Source organism: Melozone crissalis, unplaced genomic scaffold (genome assembly GCF_028551555.1).
Source record: "Melozone crissalis strain CALT ecotype California unplaced genomic scaffold, PUWL_Pcris_2 ptg000018l_1, whole genome shotgun sequence".
Classification (NCBI taxonomy): domain Eukaryota; kingdom Metazoa; phylum Chordata; class Aves; order Passeriformes; family Passerellidae; genus Melozone; species Melozone crissalis.
Genome location: NW_026535796.1, coordinates 32,020,816 through 32,048,230, shown reverse-complemented (window position 1 = coordinate 32,048,230; position 27,415 = coordinate 32,020,816). Strand labels below are relative to the sequence as shown.

The 27,415-nt window shown below is 38.7% G+C and overlaps 1 protein-coding gene across 1 annotated transcript; it reads right to left on the bottom strand.

Moving 5' to 3' along the window:
* Nucleotides 1-273: 273 nt before the first annotated feature.
* On the bottom strand, nucleotides 274-21,530 carry BRMS1L (BRMS1 like transcriptional repressor). Its single transcript, XM_054275500.1, has 10 exons — nucleotides 21,335-21,530; nucleotides 16,722-16,812; nucleotides 13,327-13,454; nucleotides 10,600-10,679; nucleotides 7,400-7,496; nucleotides 6,929-7,012; nucleotides 5,601-5,665; nucleotides 4,256-4,295; nucleotides 3,437-3,563; nucleotides 274-1,800 (listed from the first exon to the last, which is right to left on the bottom strand). Exons 1-10 carry the CDS (start codon nucleotides 21,468-21,470, stop codon nucleotides 1,677-1,679), a joined length of 972 nt encoding a protein of 323 aa, XP_054131475.1. The 5' UTR covers nucleotides 21,471-21,530; the 3' UTR covers nucleotides 274-1,676.
* Nucleotides 21,531-27,415: the final 5,885 nt, after the last annotated feature.

Below are 27,415 nucleotides of genomic sequence, written 5' to 3'. Positions count from 1 at the left end.
TGTCAACATTTATGAGATTCCTAGCAGTGCTTATGTTTGATTTATAAGTGTCACAGAATAAAGCTTCCATAAAATATTTTCTAAAAGTTTGTAAAAAAACCCAAAATGTATACAAACAAACTCTTAAAACCCCAAAGAAAAAGGTGCAAGTCAAAAGTTTTTTTAAAAAGCCTTAGGCCTTCTGATTATTTAAAAATATTTCCCTTTGCCATTTGGTAGATCAACAATTCCAACAAGACTAGAAAATCAAAGAGCAAAACAACAGAAAAGATGTCCACTACCACAGATCATTTATTTATATACTAAGTTAAAAAATGCAAATATTTAATTACAAAAAGTTTATCAAACAACTGTATACATACAGTCCATATTGTTAAAAGCCAACATGTCAATTGATACTTTATGTACATTTGATTTATGTCATACAATCGTAGAAAAGCATCACTCAGCAGAAACTGATTTGGCATTTGGAAGTACTTACCACCCTGCACTAGAAGAGACGATTAATTTATATGTTACAATAAAAATATTTATTTGCTGCGATCATTTAAAGCAAATGGATGCTTTATTTTCTCCAAGAAGAATCATCATAAGTGGAGATTAAAGTGCACATAACCAATGTTAACAATTCTTCAACAATCCCATCTATCATTCTAGTTGCTCGAAGCACATCACAGTAACATCAAGGATTTAGAAATTTTCTCTGTGGCTAAAAGAGCAAGACTTGAAAAGACACTCAGTTTCCTAAGCTGCATGAAATACTTCTGGTGTACAGTAAGATGAAATGGGGTACAGAAATTTTGAAAATAGTGTTTGGTGGAAAACTCAGTGTAAAGTCTCCCAGATACATGACTTCTGGGGAAATATTTTCCTTTCCTAACAAAAATTCATCATATTTCATACAACTGTGGACCAAACATGCAGGCCATGCAACAGCACTTATGTAACCATCCCCCCCAGTCGTTCTTTCTGGGCTACATATAACACAGGTTGGAGCAACATTGTCCACCTTATGCATAAATTTTGCTGGCAATCAAGAAAAAACATCACCAATGATTTGTCTGCTATAGAATAGGGTCCTACACTAGAAAAGTGCTCTTCAAAAACATAGTTCAAAATATTGGCTTTGTTTCATTACAAGCAATATAGTGAACCTTACAAAATATAACACAGTCGGTACTAGCAAAGCTGTTGAGGACAATAATTTAAATAAATCAGTACACTTTGGATAAAAGGATGCTTATGCATTTTACAATCTATTCAAAAGCAACAGCTCAGCAGGCTAAATTTACATCCACAAGAGAAGCATGACAGTAACTGAAAATAAATTGAGTTGCTGGTAATTATGGTTATAATTTTTTCACACCAACTGGTCACCAATGGAAAAATAATTTTTTCTAAATTACAAATATGTTAAGTTTTGAAGCATTATACTTGAAGAGCATACTTCACATCTTAGGCACTGGACCCAATTTAGAGGCAAAATATCTGTTAACAGGATTCACCCTCCTCAGGTTTCTGAAGGCCGTCCATATGAAGCTTACATACAGCACGACCAACACATATTAGATACTGCTGGAAATAGATAAGGAATACAAAACACTATTAAATACAATTTTCACCCATGGCACATCACGCATGGCAATACCACTTGTTTCACATCCGGTGAACAACGGTCAGTTGTGGTTATGCTTTATTGAATATTTTCCTTTCTGGAGCTGAGAAATATACAGCTTAGACTTGCTTCCATCCGGTCTTTTAAACCAAACTTCATCATGGTTAATTGTTGTAATTATGGCACTGCAGAAAATGAGGGAAGAAGGGTCAGGGGAAGAAAAACAAGAAGAATTTAGAAAGCTCATAAGCTAAAAATAACCTCAAAACTGCAGCTGTATTTCCACACAGTAAATGAAAGTATGCATTAGTTGTAAATGCTAGCCCCAAAAGATACTAGCACCACTCTAAGGACAGTTTTAACATAATTTCTTGGGAACTGCATGTGTCTTTAGTGAAGGTAGCTAATGTTACAGCCATCTATTTTATTCTCTTACAAGAAAACCCTAACAGGTACAAATACTTTAATTGTTTATAAGAACAACAGTCACATACAGAAAACACAATAAACCACCCATAGTAAAAAAAACAAGAAAAGCCTTGAAATTACATTGAATATGAAGTACTTGAAAAAAAGTTGGACAACCTGAAGCCAAGATTTAAAGCACAAAATGTATTAAACTCTCACTCATTATGCCAAGATCACAAGAAATAAACTGAAAGTGACTTACTGATTCCCTGTTAAATGAGCCCTGTTTCTATGCTCCTTGTAGTAACCTTTAACACAAATAGTGAACAAAACTCCCTCCTCATACCCACAGAAAAAATATCATTTCAAGTACATTGATGGGGAGAACAGAAAGCACAAAACCAATGATCAAAACAGTTAATAGAACAAAAATCTACTGCATACTGAATGTGACAACTCCCTCAAGTCTTACAAATTGTGGGGGTCTTGAAAGCCCAGGAAAGCTTCACCGCATGACTGCCCTGTTAAGCATCAGCTTTTAGCTTTTGTCAGACACTGGATACTAAGATCTTTACTTGGCCCAGTACAACTGCTGTATTCTGCTAAATTAATCCAGAGGTTTTTTAATTTCAGACACAATCTGTAGTTTACCAAAATACCTTCCTGTTTCAGCCCTGAAGAAACACCAAAATCACCAAAATTTGTTCCTCTACACCATACATAAGGACAAAAAGAAACAACCAGTTCTACAGTAAACTACTGACCTATAAATTTAAAGTAAATTTTCCTGAGTACATGTGCATATTTAATTAACACCAGGCTTAGACTTATTTGCCCCATTCAGTAAAAGGCAAGATATATCTTTTATTTTAAATACACTCTGAATTTTAGAATTTGCAAATATTATCCATGCAGAGAAAACACATTTATAGATCTTAAAACATTCAACCAAATTTGCACTCTAACATTTAGACTGTTCCAAGGCAGAACCTTTCTTAAGAGAAGAAAATACCATTAAAAAGTTGCTCTCTTCTTTCAGAGCACTAATCAATGGAAAACAAAGCTTATCTTCAACAGCATGAAGTGTTTTTCCATAATTAAGTATTTTTGGGTCAAATTCTCAAAGCAACAAAATCCCAAGATACTAGAAAAAAAACTACTCCAAGGCTATCAGAAACTAGTAACAGCTTAAATTGTTAAGAGAGATCCTAACTTGATAACCCTTCAATCAATTCCAGCCTTTACTATCCTCTTTCACAAGTCAGCACTCATCTCAATACCTGTCTTCCAAGGTGAACTAGTAAATGTCACTGAGGTGGCAGTATTTCCACATAGGCCTCACTCTTCAATGTCATCATCCTAGTTATTGCTTAACATGAATGCACCAAGCTCCATAAGCTGAATAATCTTTACCTTGTAGGACATTCATCTTTCTTATCAATGCATATCGTCTGCCCTCGTCCATACCATTCGCCATCATAATAGAGTCTTCCTTCTTCAGATCTAGCACTGTGGAGATGTTTTTCTAATTTGACAGGTGCTAAATTAAGTAATAAAAGTGATTTAATATTAACTTCACAGAAATCAGTTAGGCAGTTAAATACACTTTCATCAAGTTATTTACACAGAAGAGACATTTTGTCCAACAGTAGTCTGTCTTTTAATAATTGAATTGGAAAATTGGAAGCAATATACCTTTTTATTTCCAGTCAGATTATTAAAAGTTATATTTTCATTTTCAAATAGAAGCCATCACCTACGTGCCTATCATCTCTTCTCCTCCTCACCTTCAAATATGTGATTTTACTTTGCAAGAACATGCTTCTCCTCTCAGTGTCAAATATGCAAATATGAATACCACTCCTTTCCCACAGCTCTGCTTTTTCAGAGTTGTAGCTTGCAGTCAATTTGAGCACCCTTCGAAATGCACCTGAAAGGTGCAGATGCTCTCAGCTTTCTGCTTAATCTTGTACAAACACTGGCACAGCTTGCTAATATGAATTGCTGTAAACCACCATTAGAAGGCTGAATTTTTTTTTATAATTTTCTAGAATTTTTGTCACAGGTATCAGCACCTGAGAGAGGAGAAAGACAAAAGTCCCATCTTCCAGCTACTTCACCCCATCCTCCATCACTACACCAGTACTACAACAAATACAATCTGCCTGGATGCAGCTTGCATCATTGGACACAGCAAGTTCTGTCTTGTGAAACTACACCATGTTTACTTACGTTCTGGCTTTACCCTGTGTGGTCCCAGCGTAGCCATTGCCTTGAAACACAAAAGAAAATTAAAGTTAGTCAGCAGGCAGAGTCATTTTGGCTTAACTGCCAGCTTTAGTTATGCAGTAACATGCAGTGGTACTTGCTTTTATATGCAAGTGTATACTTGCATTTACAGGCAAAAAATAGAGTGAGAATTCTAAAATAAAAATGTGTTCAATGGTGACTGGGTAGCTACATAAAAAAGCATTTTGAAGGTGAAAAAAACCACCTTCTTTATTAAGTTCTTATTTCAATAACTCAAGCTTTTCTAAATTAAATCCTCAAAATTGCTCTTATGCAATTCTGTCAAGAAAACATGAAATTACATTAACTCATTCTGAAAAACAAAATGCTATATGAACAACCTAATCTTTTAATTTATATGTTATAAGGTCACAAATATTAGTTCATGTAAACTCCAGACCACACATAACCTTGAGAAAAAAATAAGCACTGAAGAGGTTTTGGGGGCTCATTTGTTTGCTTTTTTTGGGATTTAAAAAATTATTTCCAGAAAAGACAAAGTCCTAGTTTGGGGGGAGAGCCTAGATCCTGGGTTTAAAATTATGTAAAACTACAGAAAAAAAGCTCTAGGGAAAGATATTTTATGTCTGTTCCTCTGATGTGACAGAAAGAGAAAAGCCAGACAAGTTCTCATATAAAGGTCACATTTTACTTCTTGTTCAGGAAAGAGGTACAGGGAAAAAACAGCATAGAAATTGACTCAGCCAACTGAGTCAGTGGAATTCACCTAAGTGGATTGCTATTCCATAAACTGGGATGCACAAGGATATTAGGGGAAGCTTTCTGACTGCAGGTGCAAGGCAAGGACAGCATTTCATTACAGCAAGATCCTTTAACAGTGTTACAATATTAAAAAGGCATTATGCAATTAAAAGCTGGATTTATTTTTTCAAATGTATCAATTGACTAAACAAATTTCTCTTCCTCTAAACCACAACTGTCTCGTAACCTGAGAAAAACACAGCTCCCCATTTTTATGTTAAAAAAGTGTAAGTAAAAAAAAAGTATAAGTAAAGCACATTTTTTCATGGAAAATTATGGACTTCCCATTTCAAAGATACCCTCTTGCACCCCTTTAATGGATTCCTCTTTATGATTTGGGTAGAATAAGAAGAAATAGCAATTAACACAGCTTGAAGTGAAAGGATTAACTGACTACTGAAGAAATAAACATCTATTTAGTGTTTTGATCATGTAAGAAATCCAGTTACACATTTTTAAATAGCAAAAGCACTAGACATGAACCCAACTAAATACACAGGCACTGGCATTCATCCTTTCATCTTACCTTCCTTATTGTTGTCCAGTCTTCAAGTATATCAAGGTCTTGTAACATATAAACTATATAAGGGCGTGGAAATGTTAGGGAAAACTCTCTTAAACAGAAATAATAAAAATACTCTAATGTTTGTAGAAAGATATTAATAGGTCTGTTCTGCAGATCATTCACAAAAAGCATACCAACACGAAGTAAAAGCTCAGTGCAAAAACATCCATCTTTGAATTATGCAACCTAGAAGTACGCTTTTAAGAATTATTAAAAGAGGTAATAATAGTACGTAGATACTCAAGGTACTGGAGTTCAACATAAGGATAGAATAAACAGCTGAGACGCAACCACTCCATTCCTAACAACTCAAAAGTTATTCTATTTGCAATAATTCAAATTACAATAAAAATTCATTGCAATTTCAATGCACCACTACAAAACAGCACCTACACTAGTATCAGCTTAGATAAAATAATTAGTTTTGCATTATTCCGCATCATGTATCTTCAAGAGAAAAGTATGGTCAGCCCCACATAGCTGAGTAACAAATATTTAAAAAACAGGCAGAAAGAGGCAGAAAGGCAAAGCTCCCTTCCTTAAACTATCAATTGCAAAGTAAAAAATGTGTATTAGAACAAATGAACTTCAGAACAAAATTCCATATAGTACAGCTATTCCATTAAAATAGTCTTCACTTTCTACTTTGTTTCTACCCACTTCATCTCTGAAGAATAAGCTTAGCAAAAGGTGCTATGGATGTTTAAAAAAGGAATCTCCTAAAATGGAGAGCAAGTTTAAACTTAAAATTCCCTTTGAAATTTTAGAAATCTTTTAACTACTTTCCATTTTTTTTCTCTAAATAGCAAAAAATTAAAAATGAAAAGCTGGGTAAAATTTCTAGTATTTGCTTTGCACTTATCTGATAAGTTCACAGCTATTTCTAAACTACAATCAAAAAGAATAAATTAATTTACTTTAAAACTGAAAGAATTCTTCGCTTTATAAACAGCCTGAAATTGCTGAGATTTTATACCTAATACTAATATATAATTGATTCTGCTTTTGCCTTGTAACTATTTTTCTTTAAGAGTTAGAGAAAACAACTTTTAGAAACATTTTCTATTTAAAACTAGTAGCTAGGTAAGAGAATCTTAATTTCAATTTTCATGATGGGAGGATGAGTCAATATGGTTTCTCTAATCTGAGTAAGAACAATGTCTGCCATGCAAAAATCAGTTTTGATAATGCATTATCCCTTCAACTTGATATTAATGACATATGTAATAAAATTAACTATAAAACTGCAAACACTACTAGAAAGAACAACAATTTCAGTAAAAGGATATCTGATACAACAACAGGTTTCTTCTTATCTGGGCTAAATGGATCCTTCCTTTTCTTCCTGGACTGGAGCTCATCATTCCATAATTCTGAAAAGATATAATAAGAACATGCTATGAATCAGAAACATTTACACGTTTAGCTCTTTTTATAGCAGAAAATAGTGTCCAAAACAAAAAAAAAAAAAATTCATCAGATATCATTTCTGAACAGAATAAAGGTGTTTATTCAAGATTCAAAGAATAACAAGATTTTGTAGACACAGATTAATACTCTCAAAACACACAAGGGATGCTGACAACTATTGAACCAAAACTGAAGTTTAAATTCAACCCCCTGCCCAAAGTCTACAGTTGAACAGCATTCAACCAGACAATCTAAAACTCATCAGATATATTATGTGTACAGTCAACTCATCAGTACCCAGCAGAAGATAAAAGACAAATAATAAAAAAGCAAACTGAATTTCCAGCCACCTGAGGTAATGTCAATGCTATGTCTGTCTTCTTCAAGTCTTCTAATCTTCTCTTCTAGTTCACTTTGTACAGTATCATATAAGAGAAGCTTCTCACTCTATAAAAGCAAGGTTACAGATTTTTACATTAGTGAGTTCAATGATCTAAATACTGACAATTTAAGGCATCAGTGGAAGCAACATAAGAAAAGCTTTTTCAGAAGCCACAAAGCATATGACATCTCCCTCTATCCACTTTCTTAGCATGAGATTCTAGCTCTTTGAAGACAGCACACTTGCTTAGCACAAGTGAAAATATAATTACATATTTATCAACTACTGGTACCAAGAGTAATTAAAAGCATGCAGCTATCTTTCCAGAATAACTCTCTGCATTCTTTCCAGAATAACTCTCTGCCCTGTATTTTTGTGGACAGAAAAGTTTTATTCACAATGGGTAGCTAAAGCAGTAGCTTCTAAGCCACCTTTCATTACAAATCACAAAAGCTAATGTTTTCATGGAAAGCCTTTTATAAAGCTATCTCCTACACTAAACTGCACAGTATCTTACAGATCAGTTACTCTTCAGCATGACAACCCACTAAATTCTCTAAAAGAGTAACTCAGAATTAAGCTGAGTTCCAAGCCTTAAGGAAATAACTGCACTGCTCTTTCACAAGCTTGGACATTTCCAAAACTATGAGTAGAAAACACAGCCAATTGTTCAATTTCAATATTCACTTTCAGTGAGCAATGTCTTTAACAGCTCTGGAAAACAGAGCTTGAACTGACTCAAAAAACAGTGTAAGCAGCTCAAGACAATGCACCCAGTTATCTGCTACCATGTCTCTGCCAGAAGCTGCTGCTCCCTACAGCCAAATGAGCAATGTCTGCACTTCAGCTGCTCTTGCCCACAGCACAGCAACAGAAGCTTCCCTCTACCTGTGTTCAAGCTAGTTTGCTAGAGTGAAGGAATGGACAAAAAACCCTATTGCACTAAATGACTGTCACGCTTACCATTCCCTCAAGTTACAGAGTATTCAAATTCTGGAGACCTCCTTTCACATATTTTTCACATGAAAAATATGTGATACCTTTATAAAAAACACTTCCCAGCTGAATTTAAAAGGCAGAAGCCTCTTTACATTTATCTGAAGTGACAATTGAGTGTTACCTGTTCTGAGACCATTTTAAAATTAAACAGTGTTTGTGTTTAGACATGTGTTCTGCTTCATGTAGCTGGTAACAAATAAGGTGTGAAAGCTATTACAGGCATCAGAGGCATTCTTGCTGAATGGTTATATTCCAGAGCAACAGTAATTCTACAAGCAGCATTTCTGACTTAATAGAGCTTTTCCCCCCAAGAGACTTGTACTGGATGGTGAATTATGAATGCTTCACATAACAGCAAAACAAGGGACAAAGACCACCTCAAACAGGAATAATACACACCCAAGGCAAATCATTTCATCAGGGATAAGAGACCTTGCAAGTCTTACAGGATTCTGTCCAGCCTCAGGAGTATTCACAGGAGTAAGGACAGCCAGTAATGAGTCATCTTTCATAACATTTAATGCCTTCCCAAGGCATCAAGAAAATCGAAAACTTTTCTAAAGTACACAGGCACACTCTTGCTTTATTGCTATAGTAGGTATCAGGAATTATGGAATATAGTGAACCACTCAGAAGAACACACCTTTAAGTAATTGTAAGGGGACTCAGGAGTACTATGATGAAAAGGATCTAAGCAGCTATGTACAGCATTGGACATACATGTATTGAGTGTTTGTACTACAGTATCCAGCATTTATCCACATGAACAGGAACCTTTATGTTCAAGGAGAGAAATGTATTTTTCTTGTAACTGCTTTTGAAATTACAGCTATATCAGTAGCTTTCTAATGCTTCTCAAAAAGACTTCTTTGGTTTTGTTATTAAATGTAAGGCATTTTTTGCTAAAAGTATGTCAGGTATTTTAGTTACTTTCCTGGTAATCTTTTTATAAAAAATGTAAAAAATCATGTGGGAATCTATTAATAAGAACTTGATAATGAAAAAATAAGAAGACTTAGCACTATATATATATATATATATATATGTATATTCAAAGCCAAACTAATAAAAAGCCTCTCAACATCCTCATTAACAACTCAGACATGGGTCTTGAAGAATACTAAGTAAGTTTGCCAGCAACACTAAACTGGGAGGGACTACTGACTCCCTCAAGGGCAGAGGGGCCCTGCAGAGAGACCTTGACAAATTAGAAAGCTGGGCAATTGCCAACCAAATGAAGTAAATGAAGTTAAAAAAGAACAAGTGCTGGATTCTGCATCTGGGACAGGGTAATCCTGGATGTACAGACAGACTGGGGAATGAGAGGCTGGAGAACAGCACCATAGAAAGGGACCTGGGGGCTCTGGTTGACAGAAAGCTGAATCTGAGCCAGCAGTGCCCTGGCAGCCAGGAGGGCCAGCCCTGCCCTGGGTGCATCAGGCACAGCAGCACCAGCCAGGCAAGGGAGGGGATTGTCCTGCTCTGCTCTGCACTGGGGCAGCCTCACCTCCAGGGCTGGGGGCAGTTCTGAGCACCACAGTATCAGAAAGCTATTAAACTACTAGAGAGTGTCCAGAGGAGGGCCAGGAGGATGCTGAAGGCTCTGGAGGGGAAACCATATGAGGAGCAGCTGAGGTCACTTGGTCTGTTCAGCCTGGAGGAGACTGAAGGGAGACTTCATCTGGGTCTTCAATATCCCACAAGGGGAAGCAGAAGGGTGGGTACCAATCTCTTTACTCTCATGACCAGGGACAGGATTTGAGGAAAAGGCATGAAGCTGAGCCAGGGGAGATTTAGGCTGAGTATCAGGAAAAGATTCTTCACCCAGAAGCTGGCTGAGCACTAGAAAAGGCTCCCCAGAAAAGTGAACCCAGCTTGTCTGAAGTGTTTGGACAACACTCCTAGGCACATGACTTAATTCTTCATTGTCCTGCACAGGGCCAGGAATTGGACTAGACAATCTTGATGGGTCCCTTCTAAACCAGCACATTCTATGATTCTAATTTTCAGATGCTTTGAGTAACTTCTTGCATGGACTTATATATTACACAGTAGTTGCATTCAAATAGCAAATAACAGCAATAATAAAAACATGCACTGAACCTGAAAAGCATGACAGACAGTAAAGTTAGATGAGATTAGCTATCAATGTGAAACAGCTGGCACAACCTCACAGTGCTGTCGAGAGGCTTGAATTTCACATTCATATTTGTTCTTCACAGATTCCAGACAAAGCTCTCTATAGATACCTGCAATCAGACAAATTACAGCAATATTACTTTCTTTAGCAAATATCTGACTTCAGAATTCTATTTTAAGACTGCCTGCAGGTCCCAACATATGCACACAGTAAAAATACAGATATATTACATTAGGCACTTAAGAGTGGCTGGCTGCTTAAAAGAATAAAAATAAGAACAAGTAAATCCTTAATTCTGAAGATCTGAGAAAAACTAAATGCTATTTTAATTCCTTCTCCTGTCAGTCAATAAATTACACCAGTGGTCACAATAACTTTAGAAAATACACCAATTTCATATTTCTGATCAGATTATCCTGAATATTATCAGTTTTCAAACTTAAGTACTGAATGGCCTCTTCTCTTTTCTAGTAAGAGTTTAAAATAAGGTTTTGGGGTTGTAAAACAGCTAGAAAACTGATTGAAAGAAAAAAGTTTTACAAATTATATTTGGAGTAAGACTTACTTTATAATGCATGACCTTATTACATTACAATAATTAACAACACTGTTCCATTCTTAAAAACAGTCATCTTGTGATTAAGGGTACCACTTCTAAGCATTAGGAGCACTTTTAGGTATTTCTGGAAATGTGTTCACTAAGCCAGCTGAAAAAAAACTTAGAGGTACCTGAAATGTAATATCAGGCAAGCATCTACAGAACTTGATTTAATATATTCAATGCATTCAACAGAAAACACCTATATTCCTTCAGCCTAGAAACTTGAGGAGTTCAGTTTGCACACACAGTGGTGGTGCCTTGCAACTAAAGAACGTCCAAAACCAACTTCCCTTATAGTTCAACTTACTATAAATGAACACTACTAGGGGAACAGAACTACTAGCAGCAATCTCTCTGAAAAACAAACCACCAAGTATTGCATCAATCACCTTTCCACAGTGAAGCTATTCTAGAATTCAAAATGTTCTTTTTTACATTGCTATGTTATGCTGGCTTTTATTTTCTTAATATTTACGGCTGACTGATATATTTAGGTCACGTATTTATTTGCCTGAAATTGAAAAATATAGGTATGAACAATCCTAGAACAAACAGTTGTTCTTCTGACTTGCTAAAATAGTCAAGATCCACATTTTGTGTGAATAGTGCCTTAGAGAGCCAAGGAACACAAGTTTCTTTTCTAACACAGATGCAATTATATCCCAAGTTTAGCTAAATATAGTTTAGTTTAGGGGTTTTGTCACCACTTCCTCCCCTTTCCTAGGCAACCATAGGTCCTTATGGGTTACTTGGTGGAACTCAAGTCCTGCTATTACCCACTTCTGTAAAGGCTCTCAAACAGCAGGAGCATCCAGTTCTGCAGTCTCTTGCTTTCTCTGGAATAATTTTATCAAGGTCATTCAGTTGGGGACAAATGGAAACAAAAACCTCCTATTTTCTATTTTCAGCTTCAAGGAAACTTGTTTTTAAGCTGGGCTTTTTTTACATTGAAACATGGCTCTTCAATGGTGCTGAAGACCATTCAAGAGAATGTGTAACATGCTGCATATCCCATTCCTACCTACATGAAAGCACTGATGGACAGCCACATTTAAAACTGAAAATTAAAAGCCTGGATTAAGATTGCTTTTATATCAAACCTTCGGCAAGTTTAACTGAGATCCTCCTGCAAAGCCTAAGTGGGCTGCTTAGGACTAGTCATGTAGATTTGGGCTAAGAACTTAAAACCCAATAAGGCTGGGTCAGCAGCTCAGAAAAAGCATTACAGATAAGACCTGGAGTGACAGAAATGCAACAGATCAATAGATTTCAAATTCTCAAAGTCAGAAGTACCAATGAAGATATACTGGGTATTATGAAAAGTATAAGGTGGCCTGCCACTTTTCATTTAGCTTGCACCATGTTTCTGCTAAATTTCTTAGAAAAGACACTGCTTCTCTGCCTACAGATCACAGGTGTCTGTCTTTTGGCTCTCTGACAACCTGTGTTATGTAAGCCTTAGACAGCTGAATCCTCCTAATGGACTCAAGCTGTAACATGAAACAAATTTACAATAGGGAAGTACAGAACTTTGTCTTCCTATTATATTACCATTTCATAGGAATATATGGTTGTATACAAGCAGATAAAGGTTCTTGCCTTCTTCTAGGAGTACAAAAACCTGTATAAACCTTAGTTTTAATAACTAAAATTCAGTTTAGAGAAAAGCACCAAGGACAAGAGGCTTTTCCTCTTTCCCTAGACAGAACAGAAGGATAGGAACAGAGGAGAAGAGACACAGACTAGAAGAGCAGGAAAAAATATCATCACATTAGATAGCAAACATTTCATGACATAGTACCTACATATCTCTTCAAGAGTGACCATTATGTAGAGTTGAACCCAAACCTCCTGACTAAAAATATTCTTAGCTTTTACTCAGTAATTTTGTTCTTACTACACAAAGACAGGCAGCAATTAAGTGAAACATTTAAAAAAGCCGTATTTTTAGTGAGATGTTATCAGGCAACTTGTGCACGGAGGTAAACAACATATTAATTTTCATTTAAAAACTACTTCAGATTTAAAATTATTCTACAATATTTCTAACTTTAAAACACGCTCCTTCAACAATTCTAAAGAAAACAGAAGATTAACCTTAAAATGCATAACAAGTTTATACCTTGAAACATCAATACTCATTTTACATGCTTACCTGCCACCTTGGTTCGGATTTGCATATTTTCTTGTAATGCTGCCAATGGTTCTAAATATTCAGGTGCTTTTCCAGCTATGACCTCTTGTAGCTTTGCATCCACTTGGCTTAATCTTTCTTTGTAAAGTCTTAAAGTAATAGAAACAAAAGTATGTATTTTATTTAAAATAAAACACAAGTTAGAAGAAATATTTTTAAAATAAGTATTTGTCATCCCTTGGTTAATGCTAAGGAACACTTAAACAAAATGAGGATTTGCTAGTGTTTGAATTTTCCAGTAGATATTTTCTTTTTCAACAACAGTATCCATGTCTACCAAGCTTTTCTAAAAAGCAAATGCAAACAATGAGAAGTGCAGAAAGGATAAAATTAAATGTATCTCCATCTCTAAGGAAGAAAAAAAAATTGCACATGTGTTAATAATAGGACATGAATCAACATGGCAGAGGAGAAGAAAAGGTAATACAATGCACAAGAACAAACTAGGTTATGTCATGACAGAGAAAGTCAGTTTGTTGACAGAAATGATCATTCACATTTTATGTCACATATCTGCTCCCACACTACCATAAACTCCTGTAAAAATCTACATGTTGCATACTATTATAAATATCATGAGGTAATTTCTGACACATTACATTCCTGCCAAAAGGAAGTGTAATTAAAATATTTTTGCTTTACCTGAAATTCAGCCATTCCATAAAAGCAGATATTTTCTGGCAGACAATGAATAAATCTGGCTGAACTTTGACAAATTTAATGTAATATCAATTACAAACATTTCAATCTCAATAAAGCTCCACGTACTTGTAACTGTTAGAGTTCCATGTTAGAATCATCAATATAACTAACTCCTCCTGTTCTCATTTTTCACCTTGCACCCCACAATCAAAAGGTGTAAAATTAATGCAAACGTGTACAAACTCTGTAAGTGTTACAAACAAATCAAGTGCTACCTGCTTACATAGACATAACAGATGTCCTTGGGACAAGGATGCTGCTTTTTACTTATTTAAAGTGCACACGTTAAGTAATTCATTAGACAAAATAAAGTTCATGTATACTGATCTACCAAGACTTCTGAGAAGTAACTGCCTGTTCACCTTGCCACCAGGATTTAGCTGTCAGCTAACACAGCCTGCAGCTGATCAAACCCCAGTTTGCTGGGCTTAACCCTTGATGAGCATGCTCTGCACATGGTGGTTAGCACAGAGCTACAGCAGAATTATTTAGCCAGACCATAAGCCTGGCTGCACAGTGCACCTGACTGGGTCAGTCACTAACATTTGATTACACAGTACCAGGTATATCAAAGCAAGCAGATATGGACAGGGTGCTGTCAGCACTTGGTACCATGCACTAGTTGATGGACTGCAACTATTTATCCATTACTTTCAAACAATGATTTTTCTAAAATGAATAAATGCTACCAAACTACTGTAAATGCTACTTATCTCATTACATCCAATTCCAGTTTCCCTGAAATGGATGAGGAGACAGACCCAATCATTACACCAATCTCTGCTGTTAGTTAGTGACAAAAATCCCATTGTTCATGCATCTTTTTCTACTTTCCCAATGTCGTTTCCCTATTCACAGCTGCTTCTCCCCATAATCCCTCTTCCATCATTCTAATGCTCCATTTCTGGTATCCCCACCATCACTGTTCTTCCAGCCCACACAAATACCTCTATATCTGAAACAACCAACTTGTCTCTACAATGCCTTCCTCCATATACCACAGCCCTACCACTTCTCAAACACCATTATAAGCCTTAAGTCCCCAGAAGTATTTGCTTCCTTCCTCTCAGGACCACCCTCTTTCATATTCACTTCTTACAGATCTGTTTTCACAAATTGTTTTCAGTCATCCAAGCTGTTGAGCAGATGGCTGACAGTTTTGAAAAGCTGACAGTTTTCCAAATGCCAAACCAATCAGTACCAACTGGCTCCAGTACTCATCAGTTGGCTGTATTTCCCAGGTTTTTCCATGCTCAGCCCAAAGAGCAGGACAGTCTTCTCTAGACACTGCAGCAAGGAATTTCTTGTTGGGCAATTCCTACCAGACCCTATTATTTCCAGACCTCACAGTGTCCTGTTATGCAAAGAAAGTTGTATGTCTCAGCTCTGTAGCAGAAAGAACTATCTCACAATATAAATACATATCTGAACCATAAGAACAACTAAGTTTTCAATTAAAGCATATGGCCCAAGAACAGACCAGGTTTTCTCAAGGTTTCACTTACCAAGTACCTTATTAAGTTAGTTGCCAAAATACCACCAATTTTAAACCTGAACAGATGCACCTAACTTAAAGCAAGTTTCACTTCACATACACTGCTGGAGGGTGTCCAGAGAAGGACAATGAAGCTGGTGAAGGGTCTGGAGCACAAGCCTTGTGAGCAGCAGGTGAGGGAGCTGGGGTTGTTCAGCCTGGGGGAAAGGAGGCTCAGGGAGATTTTACTGCTCTCTACAACTACCTGAAAAATGTCTGCAGCAAGATGAAGGTCAGGTTACCTGGTAACAAGAGGCAGGACTAGAGAAAATGGTTGCACCAGGGAAGCTTAGATTGGATATTAGAAAAAAATTCTTTCGCTGAGTATTCAAGCATGGGAACAGGCTGACAAAGGAAATTGTGGAATCCTTGAAAGTGTTCAAAAATATGCACACATGTGGTGCTTAGAGACATGGCTTCGTGGTGGACCTGGCACTGATAGGTAAATGGCTGGACTTCATTATTTTAGAGGTTTTTTCCAACCTTAATGATTCTATGATACAAATGACAGGCTGTAATACAAATGACAATCACTTTTAAACAACTGTGGCTATTTAGTTTATCTCTTCTTTTTAGTAGGTTTTTACTAGCTACTTATGTAGGTATTATGGCAGACTGAGAGATAACAGTATTTTCATTTTATCTTGTACTGGTACCTGGTTTGCAGTAACCACAAGAAACATTGATTGGTACCAACTATAAAAACTACTGCTGTAAAAAAAAACCCAACCTAATTCCTTACTTAGGAAAGACAATGCATTTAGGTCTCTCCCACATATATAAAAGTATGAGAATGATACTGAATGAATAAGTAATTAAACAAAATCTCAAATTTCCCTAAAATCCCAGTTTCTTGGTTCTACTAGGGAGTTTGATGCAACAGACCCAGACTAGCCCTTCACAGGAACATTTCAAAACCACCCTTACAGCAAAACAAAAAATACATGAATACACAGAAACATTCTAGAGCAACTGCCTGCAAGTAATTTCAGAATTCCCAGTCCTTACTCTTCTTCAAAAGTAGCATCCACATATATGAAAGACAAGAAACACCAGCTGCACACAATACTTTCATGGAATGGATCCTCAAACAAGGCACTTGAAACATTGAAATACTTACTGATCTTTAAGGTCTGTAAATTGCTTTTCGAGATTGGACATTTCATCTAAACATTCCATTCTTCTTCTTTCACAGTCCTCATCATCCATTTCTAAGAATAAAAAAAAAAGTTAACAAAGTAATATAAACCAAATAAACTGGCTATTTTGTTTCTAGTGAATGCAGAAGGGTGCCTGAATTATAGCCATGAATGTTTCCCTCATATTATTATTCTCATAAAGCAGAATATGAGAAATCACTTGGCACACAAGCTACAAAGAAAGAAACCTAGATCTAATTCTAGAATAAACTCCATAAACACAATTCTTCTTCCTCAAAACAGGAAAGAACAGCACTGTAAGACCTTAAGAGGGTAATTTCATGACTGAAATACAAAGAATATATAAGAATGCATGAAACAGAAAAACTAAACAATGTATATCACAGCAAATGAAAGACAACATTAAGCATGAGCTGTTGCAAGTCACCACTGAAAATTCAAGTGTATGCTGGGTTAGTACAAACAAAAGCAATCCCTGGAATATGCACAGTTATATGCACAGTTCAGTGCATATAAAATTCAAGACTTGTTTTATTCATATTCCTAAAAGAAAAAGTAACATATAATATTGAAACAGGTTTCATCCTGTCCAATTGGAAGAGTTCTTTGAAGTTGAAATATTAATGTAAAAACATATGAAGTTCATTTTAGTGAGCATTCAAAATCACTCCAGTTAACCAGTTCTTAACCTGAAAAGTCTAGAACACTGCAGACACGTGACTTTCTATGTTTTTATGCAGCAAAAGTAGTTAAAGTTAAACTCTTTTCACAGATTTTATTTTAATTTATATTCCTGATTCTTTTTTGTAATTTACCTAGGGAAGATAAAGCAACATAAATACACAATTTTTTGCCAAAACTATTGACACTGCCATTGAGACATCCAATGTTACTAACCATCAGCTGTTACCTCCATTGGCCTTTCTTACACTAGAAAACTGAGAAACTAAAATACAAAATTATTGACTCTTTCCAAGCCTTCCCAGAAAAAAAAAGCAAAAAGGTTTTGTGAAGCTATATTCAAAAGTCAGATAAGTGAAACTGCTTTCTAACAGCAGTACCTGCAGGAATTAGCCCTCAGTTGATAGCTGACCACTATCACCCAACAGCAGGCATGCAGAAGGCATGGCCATGCACTCAGGAACTGAACTGGTGCAAACAGGCCAGATGCTTCAGAGAAGGCACTCTCCTAAGACCTTACTTATGTAAGCAGCTACTCTGGCAAGAGAAACCCTACCTCCTGACAGAGAGGAAAAGTAGGATCCTAAACCCAGCAGGGATCACTCTTTTAGGCTACAAACAACCCTGAGCTTTTTGCTTCTTTGTCACTTACATTTTTCCAACACACATGTTTAACTGCTTTATGCCGTTTCCTACACCAACTACAGAATGCAGCATCCTTCATTCTTATTGTTCTGCAAAACAGTGTGGCAATTTGGGAAGCTGAGGAGGTGAAAGGAGTAGCTTCAGGGCCACCAGCTACTTGGAAGGATCCCATTAAATCAGATTGTCTTCTCAGACCTCTCAGGACTTCTTCCTGAAATCATCACAAGCTTTTAAGACTAAAAAACTATACTGACCTTCTCTGCCTGGACATGCAAACCAGCAGCCAGCGCAGCAATGCCAATCAGTATTACAATGGCAACTATGAGCCACAATTAAAGACCTAGTGCAGTCTGTCATACTACTGTGAGTACAGTCAAAAAGGAAGTTTTAAAACACAGGATAACCTGAAGAACTTGAAAGTAGAGCAAGAAAATTTGAAGACAGAACTTAAAAAAAATACAATGAATGGGGAGAGTGGGGGAAGAACATATCAGGCTGTTAAGAGATACTATTTATATTAAAACATTGTTCTCAAATGTAAGGCAAAACCATAATCCCAGAATAAGGCTGAAAATCAAATGAAAGAACAAAGTTTTATGTGAGTGTTGGACACAATATCCAAGCCAAAATCTATTTAGCAATTCATAATTTGGCCAGATTTAAGGAATGTGGCAATCATATTACGCAGAGTTGCCTAAAGCACTTCTGTGCTACAAAAATACAAGTTTCTTTAAAATGTGAAGGCACTTCCCAGTGAAACCAAACAAGAACAAGCACTGGGATACCACAATTTTTCCCCTTTATTCTCAAACATGTTTCAAATGTGTTTTGCTATGCTTTCAATTCCAAGTATGTTTTAGGAATGAGTTCACTCATAAACTCTTCTTAAATTAATGTGGATTTTATTGTTCAGGGAGTACAAAGCAAAGCAAACTAGAACTGTAATCCTGGTTGAGAATCAGAGCACACTCACTGTTGGAGGGGAAAGGGACTGCATCTTACATTTTAAACTTGTGTTGCAAGGAAATTGCTATTCATTGGCATCTGAGGGTACAGCTGACTTCCTTGTAGATAAAGAAATAACACACAGCTCTCTCCCATCTCCTCTCAGCTACAAATACTCTCAAAAGCCTTTGACTTTCTGCCTAGAAGTCTTCATTCTCCCTATCATTGACACTAAATGTCAATTCACATGCCAAGTTCAATTGTTTCATCTGTATTCTTCCTCCAATAAGATTAATAAAATTATGAAGATTTTCAAAATCCTGAAATGTATTTAATTCCCCACTTATGGAATTTCTTCCTCATGGCCTTAAAGAGCATTCAGACTATGGAATATGCATTGCTGAAAAAGTAAAATGTTTTAAGATCAAATTTCATGGCTTTCCAATTGATATTAAATCTGTATTAAAACAGTTGTTGATTAGGTCCATCTTATCTCAAAACTTCAGATTTACCATACAGTTTCATACTGCAAAAAGTGTTTAGGGTACTCTAAAACACTTTCAAAACCACAGTTGTTTTTCCTACTATACTCAAGCAGTCTAACACAGTAATTAGGGCAACTGGGTTTAAAGATAAAAAAATGCACACAGCACTTAAAATGTAACAGCACCTAAAATAGCTTTTTTAATAAGCTGTGGCCTATATAAAGTACTTCAAAAAATGGCCAAATTCTCCTCTGGGATAGTGAGCATAACTTGTGGCTTTTTAAATTCATCCCTAACAAACTATTCTATAGCCAAGTCAATAAAACACCTGTTCTAAACACATAAAAATGAACAGGATAGAAAGAGTGCCAGCTCTCAAGGACCAGTCATGCTTCCTCTAACAGCACCTTTTGTGTTCTCAGGCATCTAGTGAAGACAGGAAAAAAAAGAAGGCGGAATGCAAGTAAAGAAAATTACAAATTTGACAAAAAATTCATTACTAATTTAAATTGAGACTTATTCCTTGAGGTGCTAATCATTTTAAGTCTGTAGGAACAATATGCTTGCAGGAAGTATGTTTATATTGGTCAAGACACTGAGACAACCATGTTATTTTCTGTCCTTATCACACTTTAAGTACTCCCTTAAAAGCATTCTTCTGTGGAATGCAACAAAAATTATCTGGAGAGCTTCTTGCATTGTTTTAAAAAAACATGAACAGACTACATTCGCTTAAAACACATTTATTCCTTCCTAATCCCAGACTCTCAGGCACATGGTATGATTCTTGGGTGTCCTGTGCAGAGTCAGGAGTTGGTCTTAATGATCCTTCTGGGTCCCTTCCAACTCAGCATATTCTACAGCTTTAATTAGGTGATATAGGGGCCTCAGCACTAAATCACTTGAACTGCCAGAACCATATGCCAGGACTAGGACTGGTCCTGGTCCATATCGACATCAGGACCTTTCTCAATTCACTAACTCTGTCCAACTTCCTTTCCATCCACTGTCTTGCATCTCATTGCTAGTCAAATGAGGCACCACAAACTCCTACCGGTTATCACCTGGAAACATGTTTTAAGATCAAATACAGAAAGTAGTAATCACAAGGAAACTTAGAACAGATAATAATAACCTTCTTAATAACACAGTGTAAATTAAGCATAGAAAAAGTGATCCCTTTATAGCTAGATTTCAGCTAATAATGTAATTCAAAACCAACAGTCTACATGGACACTATGGAAAAAAGAAGGGACCTTTAACTGAGCAGAGGCTGAAGTGATTTGCAAAAGAGGCCAGTGGTATTGACAGGGTTTCCAATATCCCTCCAAAGACAGGTCTTAAAACACCTAGTTGAAATTCATGAGCTTGCATGGAAATACGCACTTATATGTGCGTACACACGTGTTCATGTACGCACACGTATGAATATATGCCAAGCCCTTAAGTGGAGACCCCAGCGAGGACGCACTCAAGCGCGGCCGGGCACAAGCCACGGCTCGGCACGGAGCGGAGCAGCGCGGCCCAGCCGGCCCCGGCCGGGTACCAGCCCGCTCCGCAGCGGCGGCTCGGGGCTCGGCGGGGCTCCCTGCCATGCGCCCCGCCCCGTTCCTGCGCCCTGGCCGGTGGCCCCAAGAGGAGCCGCGGAGCCGAAGCAGAGGCTGGGCCGGGGCGGGGTCACGGGGGGAGGGGAAGGGGGGACACCGACGGCCACCAGAGCCGGGGCGGAACCGGTGTGTCTCCGGGGCAGCACCGAGCGCTGAGGGAGCCGCCGCGGCGCCCTCTCAGCGGCGGTGCCTTGCGGGCGGCTGCGGTACCTGAGCTGTCCCCCTCCTCGGAGACGGACGAGCTCTCGGTCTCCTCCTCCTCAGAGCTGCTGCCCTCGTTCTCTCCGTAGTCCACCTCCATCTCATCGTGATTATTCTCCTTCTTCTCCCGGGAATGGACCGGCATCGTCCCCGCCGCTGCTGTGGAGCCCCGAGCCCGCCCTTCCCGCCGCCGCTCCGCCGCTGCTACCGGCCGCTCCTCCCCGCCCGGTGCCTGCGCGCCCGCCCATTGGCCGAGTCCCGCCGCCGTCTAGCGTCACCCCGCGCGCGGCGTTCTGGGAGTTGTGGTCCGCCCTGAGAGGGCCGGCGGGGCGCTGTGAGGGGCCGGGTGCGTAGCGGCGGTTTTCCGCTCCCCTCTCCTGTCCCGGGACACTCACAGGACTGCTCGGCGCCGAGAGAGGCTTCATCGCGGCCGAGCAGAGTTTTGTACCTGCCCGCGTCTCCCGCAGGACGCCGAGCGAGGCTGTGGCCCTGTGCGGTGTGGGGTTCGATCGTGGCCGTTCCCTGCCGGAGCAGCGGAGGGACGACGCGGGGCCTCACGTGTGCCCCACCACCCTCCCGCCTGGCAGGGTCCCTTGTAGCTCGGATCTCCGAAGGGAGAGGTCATTGTGGTTATTGAGGGGAAATTCTTTACTGTGAGGGTGGTTAGGAACTGGAACAGGTTGCCCAGAGAAGCTGTGGATGCCTCATCCCTGGAAGTGCTCCAGGAACTTTTGGAACAAGATGATGTTTAAGGTCCCTTCCAACTCAAACCATTTTATGATTCTATGAATAGGGGCCTCCCCAGCAGAACTTGCTTCTTCTCGAGTGTCATATGCTGTCCTGTAACCAGTGTGATATGCTCTAAACTAAGTCATACTTAACTGAAAGTGGCAGCTCTCCACTGAGAGTGGGTATGAAAAGTGACTAAAGAGATAATACTGCAATCTGTGCAGGTTTGGGATTATTGTTTTGGCTTTGAGTATCACTGCTTGTCTGTTCATTCACCAATTGCAGTACATAAGATGTACTGAATAGAAATGACACTTTCTGGAAAAAGCTGTCCAGACTGTGCCCTTGCTCTGAGGGACTGATTAGCTTCACCTCAGGACATAAGCACATACAAGGAAGTGTGGCAGGGATCCTCAAGAGTCCTGAAATGCAGCGCTGGTTGTGGCCTGCAGGTCAGTGGGGTGGTGTCTTTGGGGCCAAGGTGAGCTCGCTTGTACTGCACAGGCTCACTCTTGAAATCTGGGCCAGCTGCAAGAGCAATAGAAAAGCACAGTGTGTCTCAGTGATGTGATGTGCCACTTCAAAGAAGTTAAAGTTGTGTGTGCCTAGCAGGAGCAGTTCCTCATATTGAGATCCAAATTTAGTCCCCCCCTGCTGTCTGCCTGGATGTTATGGAGGCTATATTGTGAGGCAGTTAATAACTTCTGCATTTCCCTCTGGATTTCCACCTCCATAGCAATAACTGCCCACCTCAACCACAATAACCACTGCTGTTCATTAGTCACTTCTTTTCTCCCACATCTCTGTATATCCAATGCAAGTAATTTCCCTGTATCTCCCCCAAGAGGAGTGTATGTAGGTGTGCCACCTCTTCTCCAAGAGCAGTGAGAGAAAAATTAGGCATAACTGACCTCCTGACCTCCCACCCTTCAGTGTGCAAACTCCATCCCTTCTCTTCTTGCTGTCTCTGCCTTTGTAGTCACCCAAGAACACAGCACAACTTGGCATGCTTTCTCCATACCCATTACAATTTGCATCTTTTTTTTTTTAATAGATCCATAGAATGGTTTCAGATGTAAAGGACTTTAAAGATAATCTAGTTCCAACACCCCTGCCAGGGGCAGGGACACCTTCCACTATCTTTAGTTGCTCAAAGCCCCATCCTACCTAGCCTTGAACTCTTCCGGGGATGGGGTATCCAGAGCTTCTCTCATCACAGTAAAGAATGCCTTCCTAACATGGAACACAAACCTACGGTTTGTAAAAGAAGTGCAGCCCGCATGGGGATCCCGAGAGCTGTCCCAGATCGGGTTGCTGCAGGTGCCGAGCGCGGCTCTCTCCTGCCCGCACTCCCCCTGCTCTCCCCGCGCCCCGCAGGCGCTCCCGGCTCCCAGCACCGCGCCTCGGCATGGGGGAGCTCTGCCCAGCGTTTCTGGCTTTCTGGCTGCTTAATGCAGCAACAGCAGCTGAACTTGTCCCCAGCTTTTTCCCAGGAAACTTGTGAGTCCCCGAAGCCTGGCCAAGTGCTGGTTCACATAGCTTTTAAAACTGACCAAAGTAGTTACCCGGGTCCATTTTTTTTTTTTTTTCCCCCAATCTGGTATTTTTTTGAGGTAGCCTGGTTAAAAGTGTTAGTAGTGATGTCTGATAGTCAAATGGCTAAAAGGAGCTAGGAGATGGCCTGAAACAACACCAAGAGAAATCCCAGAAGAAAACCAGGTAATTTCACCAGCAGGATCTGAATTATTTTTTTAAGATATCTGTAGAGATTCAGAAAGGAAAAAACACAAAACCAGAAGTAAAAATGTCTAACATTTTACTTAAAATCCCCAATTCAAGTGTTGCGTTTTGGATTAGCAAGATAAAATATTAGAAATCAAAGGTTCTGGACTAGGAAAAAAAAACTCTATTGGAAAATAGTTGCAGGGAAAGGAATGTCAGGAAAACAGGAAACCTTTGGCTTGATTGTAATTTCCTATTCAAACAGTTGGAACTAGGTCTAAAGGAGCTAAAAATAAACCCCAGAAGGAAATCAAAGTTCCCATGCCCTAGTGGAAATCAGCAACCATGATGAGGAGTTAAGACAGAAACTTTTTAAAATAACACACAACTCCCTATGCTTCTATTCTGTTTATAGCCAGGAGAGGGGGGATTACCCAGCTAAAGCAATATAAACATCTGTTGTGTGGAGAAAAAAAAAAATTACTGGTTAAGTTAACTTGACTGTCCAAATGCAGTGCTGGAAAATGTAAGAGCAAAGGGTACTTCTGGGCACTACATATGGGCACAGGGCTTATTATGACAGCTTATAGTTTATTTCCAGACTATAAAGCTAATTTATCAGATCTCTTATAAACCCTTAACATCAAAAGTGGCAACACTTATCTTAATCAGCTCTCTAGAGGCAAATGCTAGGAGTGGAGAAAGAAGAAATTCTATCTGGCCTGTTAGAGGACTTGCAAAGATTTTTGTTTAGTGTGTATAAATGCATCTATGAATCCAGCCAGCTACCAGAGGACCAGTCTCTGGACTGTCCATTTCATCAATATAAGTGAATGCAAGTGTTATATGCCTACAAAGGTGTGATTTATTTTTGTTTTCTGGATCGTGACTTTTACCCTTCATTAGAGTAAAATAACTATTAAGAAGGTGATTGTCATCATCCTCATGTCTGCTCAGGTCTGCATTTAATGGGGAGGTGGGGATTAACAGCTGGTGGGGGCTTTTTCTGTTATTTTCCAGCAATTAGAAAGAGACCATTAACAAGGACAGTTGGCAACCATGTAAAAATTCAAAACTGAAAATTCTGTTGAAAACTGGTATTGAAAAAGTTTGGATGCAATAACAATTATTATAAATAAGATGCTGGCTAGTACAGATGTTGGTATCTCCTTTCACAATTTGGGACACCTTTAGAAAAAGTTGGGAAGGAAAGCTGTAATTTTACGCCTAATTTATTGAATGGAGGCAGTCCATTTAGATTCTGAAAAGCAGTTACTAACTTTCTGATTATCAACCTGATTGCCAGCTTTTGTTGTAGTGAGTGTTGCATAGTAACTGAGTGTTTCTGACAAGAAGAAGACTGTAAAGGAGGAAACCAGAAATATACATTATGTGAGTCACTAGGATACAGGTATAGATGAAACCTTGAAGGAGAAGCAGGGATGACAGAGCTTTTGCCATGTGAGCAATATAGTGCACTATATCTTAAGGAGTTGGAAATAACTTCTCATTAGGAGTCTCTCCCATTTCAAAGATGGAGCATGTCTTGGACTGGTCATCATAGGTCTGGCTCTTAGGAGTGAGGTCCTCCAAAGGTGACAGAAGAGCCAGAAAGAAGTGGTTGCCCTGGGGTGTTTGGGCTCTAGCAAACCAAACCATTCTTTCTATCACTAAAAAATGATGCATTGAATACTTTATTTAATCTAATTCTTCACCCTCATTTTGAAAGTGCAATATTAGGAGGTAGGTCACAAGAACTCTGAAAAGACTATTTTGCATGCAGGTCAAGATCAGCAGCAATTTAAAGTAGCAGTCGTGGAGTGCCAGTTATGAGCTATGTTTGAAGGCTATTGGATGATGTTCATTCCTCAGATCATGTTTTTTCCTAGGCAGAATACTCTGATATATGCTGCAAAAAGTGTAAAGTTGTACTAACCAAAATAAAAACAAAGAGATATAACCTATTTCTAAAATATCCATTTTCCTCCTGCAGCTGACATAACAGGAAAGATCGGGGCAAACTATTTCTTCTGATATAAAGGAAATAATCTGTATAAAATTCTCTCTCCTCTAGAGGCTGGAAGACATGCAGGGGTTCTTTTGTGCATTTGTCAATATTGCAAAACTATTTCAGAAGTTGGGAAAGAAAAATAAAACATCTCAGTGGTTGAGTGTTTGAGTACTTTTGCTTAAAAGTTGTTGCAACTTCCACTGTGTCAGAGTATTCACATTTCAAAAGCTCTTTCCTATCAGATATGGGTGCTAGTGCTTACATTGGAACTCAAACATTGTGAGTTGGAGGTGACTTTGCATAGCAAAAGACTAAATTCTCTGGCACTGCTGGCCAGGAATTAGTAATGATTACACCAGTTTTAAATAACTTCTACATGTATGAAAGTTTCTGGTCATGACAGGTCCTTTACACCTTCTGTTCTTTGAGCATGGCTGCCACAGTCCTAGCATGCGAAGGAAACAAAACTTAGGTAATGGTTGTCTGCTGGTTTTGGTGGTTTATTTGGTTGGTTTGAGGTTTATTGTTGGTTTTTTTTTAATTGCACTCTCCCTGCTACTTTTGAAGCCATGGTCTGATTTTGATCTTATATTACATGACAGCATGAGTATTAAAGATACCAAGTTTCTGCATGTTTTGTGAAACAGCATTTGGAACAAAACCTAGTAATGTCCCAGAGAGGGATATGTGTTCACTTAGCTTTTGTCCAAGGGACAGTGTCTTGGTTTGAAAAGACAGGTGTCTACTAAGGAAGGCAGGAGCTTCTCTTGAAATGGAAAATGTAAACCCTCTCCCTCCAAACTATTATAATTTTGAAATTAAGGGACTCTCAGGCAAAGATATGGGAATAGGAATAACAATTCTTTACTAGGAAAATTAAAACAAAAATGCAGTAATACAAAAAAACCACTGACAGATTCAGAATACCACCTGACACCCTGTGAGTCAGGGCCTTGGTAGCAGTCCCATTCCATGGTGGCTGCAGCCCTCCTGCAGTGACAGGTGTGGTTCTGTTGAAGCAGTGATCCTGTCAAAGGCTAGAGTTTTCTTCTGCAGGTCCAGTGCTGGTGTAGATGGGCCTGATCTTCCTCTGGGAATCCAGTGGCAAAAAGCTCTCCTGGTGTTCCAAATCTCAGATTTTATCCAGGTAGGAATGCTTTGCTCCTCCCCCTGGGCAGAGCATCTCACAATGGGATGATGTGATTTTATCAGTCATGCTGTGACACTCAGTGGACCACTGACAGAAGGTATCTCCCTGGACTGAGGATGGGATAAACTACACATGAAGTTAAGACTTAACTGCAGTCCAGCCCGTCCAGAACAGGTAGGGGAGGACTAAACAGAGAAGGGCTTATGGTTGTGAAGGGAGCTGACTCGTGGCTTTCAGTGGCTAGAATACAAACTTGGAGGAAATCTGGTTTCATCAGCTCTGTAGTTCTTGGAAAAATTTATTCAAACTTATGATCTTTGATGATTGGAAAGACTGCAGTGTTCCGGCTTTGTATAACACAGAGTATTAATGCTGATATACTGCTAACGACACAAAAGCAGAGCATAGGCTCATGAAAAGCTCCTTCCCTTAAACACAGAAGTATATAAATTCCAGATTTCATCTGTGAGATACAGAG

Excerpts from the sequence above, each read along its gene's own strand:
- BRMS1L (XM_054275500.1), bottom strand. The coding sequence starts at position 21,470 with ATGCCGGTCCATTCCCGGGAGAAGAAGGAGAATAATCACGATGAGATG. Across the intron at positions 4,296-5,600 it reads ACTGGACAACAATAAGGAAG|GCAATGGCTACGCTGGGACC; the intron begins GTAAGATGAAAG and ends TTGTGTTTCAAG. Across the intron at positions 3,564-4,255 it reads ACACAGGGTAAAGCCAGAAC|CACCTGTCAAATTAGAAAAA; the intron begins GTAAGTAAACAT and ends TACTTAATTTAG.